This window comes from Temnothorax longispinosus, chromosome 4 (assembly GCF_030848805.1).
Source record: "Temnothorax longispinosus isolate EJ_2023e chromosome 4, Tlon_JGU_v1, whole genome shotgun sequence".
In the NCBI taxonomy this organism is placed as follows: Eukaryota; Metazoa; Arthropoda; class Insecta; order Hymenoptera; family Formicidae; genus Temnothorax; species Temnothorax longispinosus.
This window is the reverse complement of record NC_092361.1, coordinates 23649127-23664940: the sequence shown is the minus strand read 5'-3', so window position 1 is coordinate 23664940 and position 15814 is coordinate 23649127. Positions and strand designations below refer to the sequence as shown.

At 35.9% G+C, this 15814-nt stretch overlaps 1 protein-coding gene across 2 annotated transcripts; it reads left to right on the top strand.

The window, feature by feature from the left end:
• Positions 1-14394: 14394 nt before the first annotated feature.
• Positions 14395-15633, top strand: Dad1 (dolichyl-diphosphooligosaccharide--protein glycosyltransferase subunit). Of its 2 annotated transcripts, none has more exons than XM_071776470.1 (3): positions 14395-14643; positions 14720-14930; positions 15406-15633. In XM_071776470.1, exons 2-3 carry the CDS (start codon positions 14726-14728, stop codon positions 15534-15536), a joined length of 336 nt encoding a protein of 111 aa, XP_071632571.1. In that variant the 5' UTR covers positions 14395-14643; positions 14720-14725; the 3' UTR covers positions 15537-15633. The 2 variants fall into 2 exon arrangements, with proteins under 2 accessions (XP_071632571.1, XP_071632570.1); XM_071776469.1 differs by having other exon boundaries at positions 14398-14643; positions 14716-14930.
• The last annotated feature ends 181 nt before the right edge of the window (positions 15634-15814 follow it).

Genomic DNA, 15814 nt, shown 5'->3' with positions numbered 1-15814 from the left:
TGTAAGAAACATATATATCATATTATATTATATTATAATATATTATATTATATATACAGTGGACAAAATAAAGCGTGACAAATTTTTATTTCCAAAAATATTAAATGTTTCAAACAAAACTTTTTTGGTTTGAAAGGGGACACATGATTCCAATGCGAGTCACGTTATACCTAGATGTCGTTTTCAAGAAACGATGTTTAAAATATTATAACAAAATTATAAATATCTCAGGAAATTCTTAACGAAAGAGAGCTTTATTATAGTGCTTTGAAAACGTCTCGACGAGATCATTAACTTTTATCTCAAGGAAAAAAATCAGCTTTTATTTAAAAAATTAATCGCCTTTAAAACTTGAAAACGACATCTATGACATGACTTGCATCGGAATTATGTATCCCCCATCAAACCGAACAATTTTTACTTAAAACATTTTTCTCTAGAAATAATATTTTTGGAGATAAAAATGTTTGATGGACAAAATATAGCGTGACAAATTTATATATACATATATAAATTATATAAAATTATATATAAATTATATCAGATAAAAACTATCATAGTCGAAATGATTATGGACATGAAGTGTATAAAATAAAATAATTTAAAAAATTATATAGTTTATAGAGGAATGTCGCTACATTCGAGAAATCGTAATTCGAGAAATCGTTATTCCGTAGAACAATCTCGACAGCAACGACGCAACTTGGGAAGACCGATGAAACAAAATTGCACGTGAAGACGAAATTTAAGCGCTCAACTTGAAATTGCTCAGAGTTGGAATTATCACGAGTAAGACGCGATCGGAGATTGCGCTACGCTCGAATTAGAGAGACGTTTTTCTTCTTTTTGCCCTTCTCTGAAATTTTCTCGACGCGCTCTAGGTCTATATATCACGTCTTAGTATTTCAATTAAAAGCCACGGCACTGACATAGTCGTGTCAGAATTATTCTGACGTGTAGTTATAAAGTCAAACTACGGTACGAAGGGGTCGCGGTCGGTACAAACCGTGGGTGTGTTCTATGTGTTAAATCTCACATCAATAAAACCGACAGTTCCCAGACTCCCTGCCTCCTGTGCTTAATAACGGATCTGCGCGTATCGCGTGGGCGATATTAGCGATATATATACCCGCATACCCCTACACGCATAGGCACAATTGGGACAAGTAACACGCAGTTCGATCGGTCCATTCCTCACAGAAGGTCAGCTTTCCCTGGAGACGAAAAAGTTTTGCACAGTTAACGTCACTCTTTGTGCTGTGCATTTTGCTCGGCGCTAATTAAACTCGCAAATTGCGATGTACATTACTTCATTATATACATATTCGCGGCAATTTAATTTCTTACTTACTAAAGTTATTATACCTTGGCAGATAATAAATTTTATTCAACTTTTAATACGATAAGACTTACATATAATCTTCTTCTAAAAGAAACAAAATTTTTAAGAGAAATTAAAAAGCTTTAAAAAGAAATTAAATTATTCATATAAAATAATTTCATTTAAATTTAATTTTGAATCAAAAAATTTATTTTTTACATTTTTTACATAATGTTTTATGCAGATAGGATCTGAAACACTGTTAAAAGTTAACGTTTATTATTAATATAATATGAGATTATTGTTGATATTCTGTTAATATCACTATTATTATCGTTTATGAATTAGCTTTATTAATATTTACTATTAACATTGTTTGCACGCAGCACGCACGCACACGCACACGCGTCAACGTGCGCGCAAGCGCACACACGCACACATTATGCGCACGCGTAATCGATTAACACATATACAAATATGCATTAATGTTTTATCATGAGAAATATTGAGAAATAACATAATAACAAAAAATATTATGCAAATCAGCCTATAAATTCAAAGATAGCATAACAATATTATATATTACTAATAATAATATATCCGTCCATCCGCTAATAAACTATTTAACTTACTATATATTTATATATATTTCTCACATGTCGTCGACTATTAACGATCTCCCAACGCCATCTCTTTGGTATATTGTATTATCTAATCTCAATTTTTGTAAGAATGTTCTGGAGGCACCGTCCTAACCAAAAGTATACAGGAAATATTAAAAACACCGATATTAATTCTCCATGGATCCAAAGACAAAAAATGTATATTTATGTATAAATATAATTACGGCAAATCTAATAGAATAGAATAGAATGTAAAAGACGTAGATTTAGTGACTAGTAAATAACTGTGTTAGTACCTTTTTTCCCAAAAAATCTCGAAAAAAACTTTTGTAAATTGTTTAAAATTTTGTTGCTATATTTTTTTTTGTTGATGATCTACATGTGTGTAAAATATCATTATGTTGGTGGCATTTTTAATGTTTTTAGTTTTGGGTACACTTTTCTCTGTAACACTACAAGGTTACGTGTTAAAACTTGAACATTCAAAAATTGATGACTTTTTATCTAAATTGTGAATCGATCTAAAATTTAGCTCCAAACTTTGAAAGAGAATAGAAAATATGATATTAATTTTTTAATCAACTTTGTAACATTTTGACAAACTCTCCAGAACATTTTTAAATATAAGGTAAATGTACCAATGCCTGATGGACACGTACGTATTTTTCTTGTAGTATATTTTTATCTCTGATTTTAATTCGCGTTATAGTTATTTAAAAACTAAAGTGATAAAGGTGTCCAGACATATTAGGTCTTAAGTGTCCCGGCGTGGTACCCGTTGGTACATTTACCTTAAATCTATTGATATTGATTAATGTGTGTGTATTATACGCGCGTGCGCTTAATGTTAAAAATCAAAAGGCAAAACGCGTGAGATGAAAAAAATCGCTGATTGCCTCGCTGTAGTTAGAGATATTGAACCGTGCAATGATCGTGAGTTAAGATAATAACGATTGGTTAGGTTCGGTTGAGGGGATATAACAAGCGTCTTCCGCCGACAATTGCACGACGGTCCATTTGTAAGTTACTCTGATGGCGTAAGTAAGTAAAGACGCCCGCATCTTGTCAGACAGGATGCACTCGACAATCAGTTTGTTCATCGCGTTTAATACCGATGCGTATTTAAAGATTGAAAATTTGGATTCGACGATTACATTCAATCCCGTTAAATCAAAGTTCAAGGTCATCTCATTTTGTAAATTGTGCGCATTCGTAATAATAATGATTGCAGTCAAATAGAATATGCTTCAAAATTTGCTTACTCGTGCACACTTCGAGCAATTTTAGTTTGAATAAGTTTCTAGATTTCTAATCAATAATAATAATAATAACCATAACAATAACGACAGAAAGTCAGTACTCTAGCAGATTTGCATATGTAACACTTAGCCCTAAGTTTATTAAAAATTTGAAAAATTGCAAAAAAAAATTGTAACGATCAAATAAAAAATTGACGAAAAAATCATTATTTTAGTTTTTAACATTTCATAATATATTCATAATATTAAAAACGTACTACAACTATGCCACCAATCGATTAACTGATAATTATCCAAATTTATAACGAAACTTTCTAAATAAAAAACAAAAAAGTAAGGAAATACCAGTAAAATGTATTTAAATTTTACTTACAATCAGTTTAAATACCAATAATATGTTTACTCGTGTTTAAATTTTATTTATTTCTAGTTAGCTATTAGTATATGAAGTACACTATTCTCGACTTCATAAGAACTTGACGCAAGTCTGAGAAATAATTTATTATCTCCTGCCAGCAGCAACATAATTTACCGTAAGCCGAAACCGCTCTCTGGTTCCAATTGATCTCAATTTTTAATGTTAGCGAGCAAATTGTATTCGGTAACTCGCTATACGAGAATCCACGAGCATTAATCGGTCCTTTCATTTTACCTTTATAATCTACGATATACGCAATGCTAGTAGTATGTACCTACTATATATTCTCTTTGTAGTCCGCTCATGAATATTACATTGACTACTACCGGTTAGTACGATCACTAAATTCCAGTGAACAAACGAATAAACGCATTTGTACTATGAATTGTTACATTGCCATGAATTCAATGCGTTCTTTTACACTCAATAAAGTAAATAATACACTAGACAATTTCTGGAAAACAAGATATCACCAAAGATAATTTTTCTTCCCCGATCTGGTAGCGTGTGCCCAATATCTCTTTCGTAAATTGTAAATTTAATTATACATACGCATTAAAAAAATACAAATTTTTTTACAAATATAGATAACACTAGGGGTAGCCTCGATTTCTTTTCCCCACTCAAACAGAATATTTGATATACTAATTTTACAGTTCTTCACGTTTACTATTCTTAAAATTTGCCAATAAACTATGTCTAACAAAATATATGTAACGCATATAAAACACATAAAGAAATTATACATATCTAAACTAAAAAAAAGCATAATCTATATATATATAAGAGAAGAAACATTTCAATTACAAAAAAATTATTTTAGACAGTTTTTTAAAAGTGAAATAATTATTACAGCGTCATTTTTCACTATGCCCCACAGCTTGCCATGCTTGTACAATTCGTACAATTGCAAAAATCTTGTCCGTCAAGACCAAATATACTATTATGATTGAAACTATAGTATCATTATTTGAACATCTCTAACAAGAAACATTGGTTGTTTTTTTTTCTTTTAGTTTAACACGTACTTAGATGATAAAATGTTTTCTATATATCATATCTTGTTGCAGATCAATGAATCTCATCAGAGAATTGCCCAAAACTATTAACTATAATGATATAAGAGAAATCGTAACCTATATACGACTCGGAGATAAAAATTCTCATGGCACAATCCTCTTTCATTTTTTTCCAGCGAAACGCCAAGATTGACACTCGCGTTCCATCGAAACTCGTAACGAGATTATCGATGATCAAGGCTCAAATTTGCACTCGCGTGGGAAAGATTACAACACCAGGTGTGTCGGAGTGTCATAAATTTAATACAATCATCGGCAACCAGGCGAGAATTTTTCGCGAAACAGGACTAGCGAAGCCGGGACGAAGGATGGGAGGGATAGAATCGGAAATTGCGAAGCAAGCTAAACGAAAATAACCGGGACCGACATGCAGGTCATTGTTTACGTCACTAGACTCCCGCAATCTTTATTCTGCGCTTTCCACGATGGTCCTTCTGCATTTGCACACAGATCGACTCGAACGAAGATTGGCATGCCCTGACCTTTCATACGCAAACGCGATTATACGGCAACTGTATCGCGCCTAAGATATAATTTTTAGGCTGTCTGTTTCACCAAAAATCTTCATCCTCTTTTCAGGCGACCAAACAAACTTGTCCGTTGGTGAACAAGTTCGCCTTTTTATTCATTCTATGCTTCTAAAGAAAAGCGCGATAATTGGAGAGCAACAACCAGCAGTGTCGCGCATATGATACTCGAATGTTTTCGGCGTTAACAATAATAAGAATAAAATAGATGATGAGATCAATGATAAATCTAAGGAGCTTGATCTAAGAAGGTCGAATACGATTTTTCATATAGATATGTATTTGTATATATCGATTGATGTAAGCGCGTAAGAAAATACCTACCAATTGAATAAAAGAATACACCTGTTACAATAAATGATTCGATAATCATGTCAGTGTAGTGAAGAATGTTAAAACCTCCTCTAAAAGATCTTAGAAGATTGTAAGAACTCTTTATAATACATCACGTATATATTAATTTGTCTCTAAAATAGAACAGAATCTGCCAATTAATCTATCAATGTTCAAAGACGTTCTATAGAAACTTTGTAATAGATAAATTGTCGTCTTAGCCGAGATTACTTCTCTCCTCATTCCAATGAGTCCCTGGAGTCAAATGGCTATACTACTAACAATACTATATTGCACCAATCTCATGAAAGTATTGAGATTTTCTGATCCTTTCACTCCAAACAATGTATACGACAAATATATTCGCAGAAGCTTTTAGAAGCTTCTTAGAAGAAATAATTTTTAATAGTAGGTAAAACATAAAAAATCACATATTTATGAATTGTACGTTATAAAAGAATGAAAGAGTTAGAATCGTGGAATTTTTAATATCTTTATCTTAAAGACGCGATACATCCTTTATACAATATACAATACAATTTATCGTTACTCTATCTCACTGTTTAAATATCGTACGTACATACGTAAACGTAAGAAAAAATTTCAGAGAAATTATATAAAAATATAATTTCCAAACGAAAGTTAGTTGGCATAATATTGGCTGCGGGATATAAATTTCTGTTATGTATATAATATTACACACAAATAAATCGCCATTTTGTCTCTTTTCTTCTGGCATATTTCTCGCATATACGTATAAACGTTACGCATATGTGAGAGAATTACACACGTGTAATAAACACGTGTACGTGTACGAGAATGATAAATTGTAATTTTTCTGGCTGGTATATGTATTCCGTTGAGCAACCACTTGTGAGTACGCAAGGCTAACACTTGATAGTTATACTCTAAAGCGAAAGGTCTCTTGTCGCTTTAACCAAATAATGGTTAAACAACCGATCACACAGTGGTGCATCTATCTTACGACTAGCTACCGCTATCCGAGCTTTGCGAGAACGATCACGTAGATTCGTCGAGCCGCTTGCGTGAACCACCCCAGCGATTCCGAGCCCGGGTAGATTCGTAAGAAATCGATACGCGGCGAACCTGCCACCTGCTGGCAACCTCGGTCCACCCTCGTGCAGGTTGCTCCAGTAGCTTCTTTGCGCGTTTATTTCCAGGACACAGAGGCCAACCCCTTAAAAGTCCAGGGTTTTCCCCGGGATTGTGGGATAAAGGCCTCGAGCCGTTCACTGGCTCGATACGATTATCCCCCTTAACCCGGGGACGCCGCGGCCTACCCCAACGAGCTACCTGCCTCTGCCTCCATCATTTGCCTAAACAACGAATGCGAGCGATGACTCCGTCAGAGCGAGCTTCCTGTCGCTCATTGTCAGTCGCTATATGCAAAACGGAATACATCGCACACACAGATGCAATATAGCGATATAGGAGGCAAAATGCCGACGCATTCTTTACTTGGAAAATAGAAGCAAACAACTTTCGTAAAAGTTGGTCGCATATATCAGATTTACGAGTAAAAATTTTCTTCACGTAATAACTTTAACAATATGTTGATCCGAATTCTTTGGATCGGATATGATACGTTGATTCGATAAGTGATAAGTCTATTCTAAACCGGAAATGCTGAATAAATTTAGATACTACCGCAAATCTTTTGCGCATAGTGGAATAAAAAAGTCTGTCTCAATTTTTCTCCATGCACTTTGCAAGCAAACCGATATAATCGATTCCTTCAAATTCTTTAATCAATTTTGAATTAATTTTTCCTGTTCAAAAGTGTCAAAGTGTGCTCGTAACGTAGGTACTCGTAACGATTTTTAAATTATAAAAGACCGAAATATTGTAGGACTCGCGTAAAAACTTGGAAAACTAGGAAATAAATAATAATATCGTTACGTTTACGATTTATATCCTAATTAAATCCTAGAAAAATTACATTGTTATTTTGTTATTTCACATCAAATATCTCTCAATACCAATGAAATTCGTGTGTTTTCAAGTCTAATATTGAACAGAACTTGTACATAAATTAACAGAGAAATCACTAAATCGATTGTTCGGCACCTATTAGTTCACTGAATGACATCCTTCGCAGATGACATTTCAGTCAAATTATAAATAAAATGGCAAACCGGAGCACAAGCTACGAATGTAACAAATAAATTTCCTAAATATACATCGTGACCCACAAAATGTATTTAGCATTGATCATCTCTTTTTGACACTTAAATAATAGATCAAAGTTTATAAATATCGACTCGACGAATCGAAAGTCTATGAGCTATAAGCCGAAAATATTTAAGTTATATAAAGCAACGATATCTTTAAAATTGTAAAATACTTTTATGAATTGATAATTGTCACATTGCTTTATTATGTATTTTTTATGTTTTTGTATTATGTAATGTTTTATATTTATATATGTCTATTAAAAATGATATGAATAAATCTCAAAATCAATCCCTTACTTTTGTACTTACTTTTCAATTTCTACATACATAAAGATTAAATCATAATTATATGGACGAATATAGAGAGTCATACGTATAAAAAAAAACGAAAAAAATAAATATTAATTAAAAATATATGTGAAATCTTTTCTAAATATATGATCTTTTATATTTAAATAAATTTTAGGCACGAATTATAAATATAATACTTGAACACGATATTTAAATGTATATCTTTTACATAATAGTTATGCAAGTGTGTTGCTTATTATTTAAAATATACTACTTAAGATTATTTAACACATTTAACATAATAGATAAATTATGAGAATGTGTTGCGTCCGCTTAGAATTTTTCAAATTCATTATATGCATATGGCGTGTGCGCGTGTGTGTGTGTGTGGAGGGGAGGGGCGCGTGTGTGCACGTGTGTGTACGTGTATGATCGAAAAGACATCACTTTAATTTCCATTTCAAACTCTGCTCTCTCCCTTTGTGTTCACTTCGCAAATGACGTTAACGAGCGTGGCGACGCGACGGCGACGCGCCATAAGCGCCATCGTTAATTTCAAAAGACGGGCTTCTCGTCGAGCATCTATATCAACATATTTCTTTATTAAGATATTGCATAATTAAACCAAGTTTAAGTAAAAAGGTAGGCGCGAATGTCACGACTCTCTCTTTCTCTCTCTTGATCGCTTTGTATTTAATAAAATATTTCCTCCTCTTTTCGTTCATCGCGATAAAACATGCCTATTGCCTACGTAACTCTACATCTACACGCGTAATATGAAAAGAGAGAGAGGACACTCTTCTCAAACTCCTTAAACTCCTTGAACTCTGACAAGAGAGAGAGAGAGATTAAACAGAGAGCTCGGAGTAGCACAGTACAAGTGAGCAGCAATACTGCAATAAAACTACCATCCTATTTAAATTTAACTTTATTTGCGTTTATGAAAAAAATTTTCCTCGATAGGAAAACTGTTTTTAACTCTCAAACTGTGCGTTATGAATTGTTGTACACTTATATGTAAGTGAATTGTTTGACACTTTTATGAACGTAGGCGTATATAATATATCCAGATTATATAGGAATTTCTTTGACGAGATAAATCACTCTTTATACGTATTATACATTACGCAATTGTTATTATATAAAAATAGAAGCATATCGAAACGAATAAATTCATTAATAAGTTAGATAATTTGGCTCGAAAGAATTAACCGGACGTGTTAGATCGAATACGAATCAAGTGATATCCAATTAAATTGCCACTATAGAAAATTTGCTGCATCTAATTAGAAAATGTCTGATGGATAAAAGAAAATCTCAGATGCTCTATATAAAGTCTCGTGAAGCTTTGTAATGCTCATTCCACTTTTCCACCCCAAATATTCTTCTATCATTCTGCTCTTTTATTCAAAAAGCAAGTATTTGCACAAAATTTAAATGAGATTAAAGCACGGCGGTTTCAAAAGTTTCAAAAGTTTCGTCCCACCCCACCCCATCCCACACCCATTACACGTCACGCACAATTTCGCGATTGAAGCTGCTATAGAAAGTCTCATCGAGTACTCGCGCCCGCGCCGCGCCAGCGTCATCCCATCCCAGCTTGACGTGTAATATGACTAATATGAAACGATGCGTTATTGCGTGCGCAGCGCGGCGACCTTCTTCAAGTCGGAAAAGATTAAACTGGGAGGAAGAAAACGCGGCATGGCTTCGTAGCATATACGAGAACGAGAGTCACGAAAGAGGCGTTTTGCGTCTCGCGTTTGTACCAAGACACGAGACACGAGGAGCAGGAGCGGCTGCGGGTGTTGCGTTCGCACAGATATTGATCGCTCGGGTCACGCAACAGGCTGCTTGTCAGGACACCACCACTCGTCAGATTGTCCTCCAAGGTAGCAACTCGGCTGAAGGACCCTCTCCGTAACCCGCGGAGTCGAGAACCCACAATAATTTATAAGACGAAGCCGTCCGCGCCTCGGTACCGTCGCGGTCGGGTCGGTACGATCAAACGTTACAAGCGCCGCGTACTCGGCCATGCCGCGTTCCCGTGCCTTGCCGATTTGTGGCCATTGTCGATCGCTCTGACGACGTTTAACAACGTCCGTCCTAGTAAATCTCGCCGGGTCAGCTCGCGGCTGAGCGAAATTAGGTACACGAAGAGAACGGATGGCGATAGACGATCTCTGTGTATAGATTTGTAGAAGATATATGATACACACACACACAAGAATTTTTCGTCCGCGATATTATTGCGTGAACGATGTTTGTGTAAAAGAGCCGTATATCGACTCTTCTTCTTTCGTGTTCAAGTCTGAGAAATACGCTGTTAAAATTTCCGCCGAAGGAAGGAAACGTTTTATTCATTTATTTATTTTTTCTTTTTCGTCAGAACAACTAATGATAATAAATCGATTTTGTCAATTTCCCAAATTCTGTCTAGGGAAGAAGGAAATTATGATATTTTGTACGCGATGAATAAATTTACGTGGCACATCGATAGACGATGCAAACTTTAATTTATTCAATAATAATTCAAGACAATATTTATTTTTATTCTGGAGAAAAAGACGCGCGTTATAGTATTTTACGGTATAAAATTCATAAAACGTATAATTGTAAAAAGTTGAAATACTGCTTAACAAATAAACTATATGTATAAAAGAAAGCAAACGAAAGATGAGTCGCTCAATCGCAGTATCACTGGATAACGTATACACGGACGATATTGGATAACGACCTGCACGGATCATTATTACAACATTCGAAATAATCTCTGTGTCTCGCTGCGCGAATCGAATCCTTTGAATATGAGCGAGCAATATATACATATATAATAAAAAGAAGCAGCTCGAAGCCGTGCTTTGAAGCTGTGCCGTTTTACGCATGATTGAAATTGCATCCCTGCCGCGCGGCAAGGGAACGGACGACCGGTAAGCATCAGTCTCTTCCGGAAGACCGAGCTTCGGTTCTTATTGTTAGTTCTTACCTTATCGTTCCGTTCAGCGCATTGCAGTACACGTTTCCATTCATCTGCCATTTTCTCTCCATCTTAATTCTCTCTATCTAGTCCCGGTCGACCATGTATCCGCGCGATCGAGATATCGAGGGGATGCGGCCAAATGCAGCCAGATGTGGCACGCCTGCAAGTAGAACGCATCATATATCTCGAATCTTTTTCATAATTTTATCTGAAAAACGTGCATTCCTGATATCAAAAGATATTAAATTATCCAAGTATCGGCCGCTGATTAATTAGATTTCGCGAGCCTTTTCTATGCTACAGCGAGCATATAGTACACGGCATACTTACACGGGCAATATTGGAATTGCATGATAATGATTTTGTAGCTGATAACGTTTTGGAATTTCAATACTCATCACAGTTTGTTGACTCTTAATATGTTGTTGATAAAATTTTTACAATAAAAAACTATTAAAAATGTATATTCTTTTTTTTAATTTTAAAATGTAAATAATTGAAAAAATCTAAAGAAAGTTCTTACTTACAATTAGTGAACGCGCTTAAATTAAAAAATAATCTAATTAAGAAAAGCAAGTATCATAAGATCTTTTAAGACTGACATGAGACGTATAATATATGTTGTGAAAAATAAACTATTTATTAAATTCAATAAAACTGTATTAAAATAATTAATACAAAAACTAATATTTACCAATTTAGTATAGTAATCAATTTTAAAACATTTGAACGTGTCGTGTAGGCTTGAGACAAGGAAAAACCATTCCATCGCTTCGTCGAAAATGACTAATAATAAGAAGAACGAAAATACTTTTATATATCATATGTGTCATATGTATAAAATATCCAAATCACACGTACAGTTAATTAGAATATTCTCAATATACTTGTCTAAATGCACGCACACACGCCCGCACGCATGCACGCATTATTTGATCTTACACTGTACCCTGTGTACATTGTATATTCGCATGACCGCGTTATCAGGAGTCATCACAGAGAAATTAATAGAGATTTAAACGGCTACTCATGCATGTTTTACTCTAACTTTAATCATACACATATTTATTTATTATACAATACATATAATTTTAAAATAAAGACTTGTGATAAAAGTTATAAATTTTTTAAGTGCATTCTAATAATAATAATAATAAAAATGAATCAAATACGCTAACAAATTAAAATAATTTAAATAATTTTGTAATAAAATGATTTTGATGATGAAAAAACGAGGCGCGATTCTTTAAATACAAGATTGTCATTGATATAGAAATTATTTTAGAGTGTCCAGTATTAATCTGAGATATTTGTAGAAAATAAAAAAATACATATTGTATGTATATAGCGAAATTTAACATTTTTTTTTACATTATATTTCATTTACCGTTTGACGATAATTTTAGCGCGCGTTCGCAATCTTGCTATAAGAGCGCATTATACCTACTTGGCAGTCCGGCAGACTCTGCCGGGCAGAGTCACTTGCATTATTATAGAATAATCATATAAATAAAAGTTTCTCGCGCGATTAACTTGGCACGCCAAGAGAGACGCGGTGTCGCTAGATTGATTCGCGCGATAAATCTTCGGCCGTGTAATTGGAGTTCGAGTAGCAAGTAGCAAATACGGTGTGCTCGCCTTTTAGTATAATTATCCCTTAACATATTCTAGCGAATAGGTGTATTAATATTCTTGGTAAATCCGCGATATTCGAAAATATACGATCGTCGTATCGATTTCGCGATAATTGTTCGCGCGACGCGCCTTCGGCCGAATATAAGTACTACGAAATACATATTTTTAAGAAATAATATCAATACCCGAGCATTGCATCGATACTACGCGATAAATACTGCGGTAAATAAGATGCATGCAAGACTCCTTACCAGTTAAACGAGTCACTCTTTCCGTTCCAGAGTCGATCCGTCTCGTGTCCGCCCGCGCCCGCCGCGCGCCGCCGCGTTCTGCAAATGGAAGGGGAACATGATCAATATGGCGGAAGCCGCGGAAGCGCTTCGTCTCCCGAGCTCGAGGCCCGACTCCCGACTCCCGCGCCACCCGCGCGGTCAACTTCTCGCGCCAAAGTGCGCCGCCGCGACGCGTCAACTTGGCGTCGGCGATTATGCATCTTTCGTACTGCGAGGAGGAAATATTATATGCTCGCCTTTTATTGTTATTTTGTATTCTATTTTGTAATCTAACAAATAGGCGCGTATTAATATTTTTGCCAGATATCCGCGATATTCGCGACATTGATACGTGAAAATACGAGCGTCACTTTCGTACGCGATTGCCCGCGCGACGCGCGACGCGCGCGCTTTCGACCGAACAAGTGTATCGCGAAATAGATATACTTTTACAAATATGAAATAATTAATACCCGAACGCTGAATCGATACTAGGCGATAGGTGCTGCGGTAAATAATGAATGCGAGGTTAATAAACGTTAGACTCTTACCATTGCAGTTAAACAACTCGCGCGACGCCACGCGCCACTCTTTCCGGGGCCGATCCGATCCGTTCCGTGACCCGTGACTTCCGTGCCCGCCCGGTCCCGGTCCGTCAAGTGTTCTGGAACTGGAAGGGGAACGTAATCAACATGGCGGAGGCGCTTCGTGACGCCGCACCGCGCCGCGCCGCGGCGTCGGGCGTCACTAATATGAGGCGCGCGTTCTTATATTCGCGTTCACGCACTTTTTTCATTTTAACAATAATTAATGCTATATACGCTTGCCTTATATAACGGTCGTTCTTTCGCATTATAATGCAAATTAAATATGCATGTTGAAATTGTGCAGGTTTTGATATCCGGCCGCAATAGTTTAATATCAAAAAATGTAATACATATATCATGCACTTTGTTGAGAATATTCGCGCGACACAATTTTCGGTCGAATAAATCTTGTGAAAATATACGTTTTAAACAGGAAAGCTGTTGAAATAGAGCTTGCCATTGCAATTTAATTATCACTTGCTAATTTATTATATCCTAGTTTCATTAAATCTATATATTCTTATCTACGTATCTTTATTTAAAACAATACTCTGATATCAGAGAGAAACATTACTGATTACTGCGCCGGCACCGAAGCAATTAATTCTCAACAGTCAACGCGTAAATTATGAGCGTAGCATGGACACTGGACACGCACCAAGTGGGGAGACTTCGGGACTTCGGGAGACAGTTTATCGACAGTTTCAGACAATGGCACAATGGGTACAGAATGGATAAGTATGCCAAATAGTTTCAACGACCAACACCGAGTGAAGAAGTGAACCAACAACCAACCAGTAACCACAACGGCACAACGCTGAACGCTGACAACGCCGCGGCCGGCGGCGCCGCGCCGGCGCGGCTGCTCTCAAGAGTCTCGGGTCTCGGGTCTCGGGTCTCGGGTCTCGGGTCTCAAGTTTCTCTGTTCTCTCTGATCACTGGTGCACACTGCACGTATGTATGTATGTACGTGTTCGCGATACGTGTCACCGGCCACCGCTCACCGCCGTCACGTCACCCTCGCCGGAACGGGACACAGGACTGGACTACTGGAGTAGTGGAGTACTGTGGAGTACTGGACTCTGGACTTGATCCTTGACCCACCCCGGACCCAGACTCACCGGTACTTGCCACTTGTCACGCGTCAAATTTTCAAACTACATTTCTAACTACATCTCTAATATTTTGCACCAAGGTAGATAAACATGACGGCGTTGACAGTGCTATATAAATTTTGGTCGGAGTACACGAAGAATACACCCAAGAAACTGAAGATCATCGATGCGTACTTATTGTACGTGTTTCTGACGGGTGTTATCCAGTTTGTGTATTGTTGTCTCGTCGGCACCTTTCCTTTCAATAGTTTTCTCAGTGGTTTCATCTCCTGCGTATCTTGCTTCATTCTAGGAGGTACGTACAACGCTCGTTAAATGCTCATTTAACGTACACGTTACGTACTTATATACATATACACATGTATCTTTACTTCTACTTGCCGCGAGCATACTTTAACCTAACCTGCATGTACCGTTGTTGCCATCCATATGCATACAAATACAAATAGCGTGGAGAATTGTTTATTCTCTCTCTCTCTCTCTTTTTTTAATTTTTTTCATTTTTTGCATATTGCGTAATACGAGTTTCAGTACGCCAAAATACAATACATTGGGTCTGTTTTTTATTGCTAAACTGGCTGCCACCTCCTTCATCCAATATGGAGTCAAAAAGATAAACTCTGAACTATAGTGCAGCCAGTTCAATGTCAGCAAAATAGAAAACAGGCCCTTTATCTCACGTTTAAGTAATTATTTATCAAATCCTATTATCCTCACATCTGTTTCACATAGGTTAAGTTGTTTGATGGCTTTACATTTTTGTTTTTCAGTTTGCCTTCGATTGCAAGTTAATCCACAAAATCGAAGTCAATTTCACGGTATAAGCCCGGAAAGAGGATTTGCAGACTTCATTTTTGCACATATTATTTTACATATCGTTATAATGAATTTCATTGGATAAGATACGCAGCTGTAACATATATAATTCAAATAGGTAATCGTCATTTTCGAGAATAAATTGTATCTGATATATAATATATCATGTTTTTCCACTGTTATTCTCTAATTTTCATTTCAACATCTCGTAACTGATTAATAAAACTAATGAAAATAATTCTAACTCTCTTTCTCTCTCCCTTCTCCTTTCTCCTTTCTTGTAATATATGACTCATATAGTACCAAATTATTTAAAATTCTTAATTTCGTCAAAATAGATTTATATAAATTTGTCCACATCCT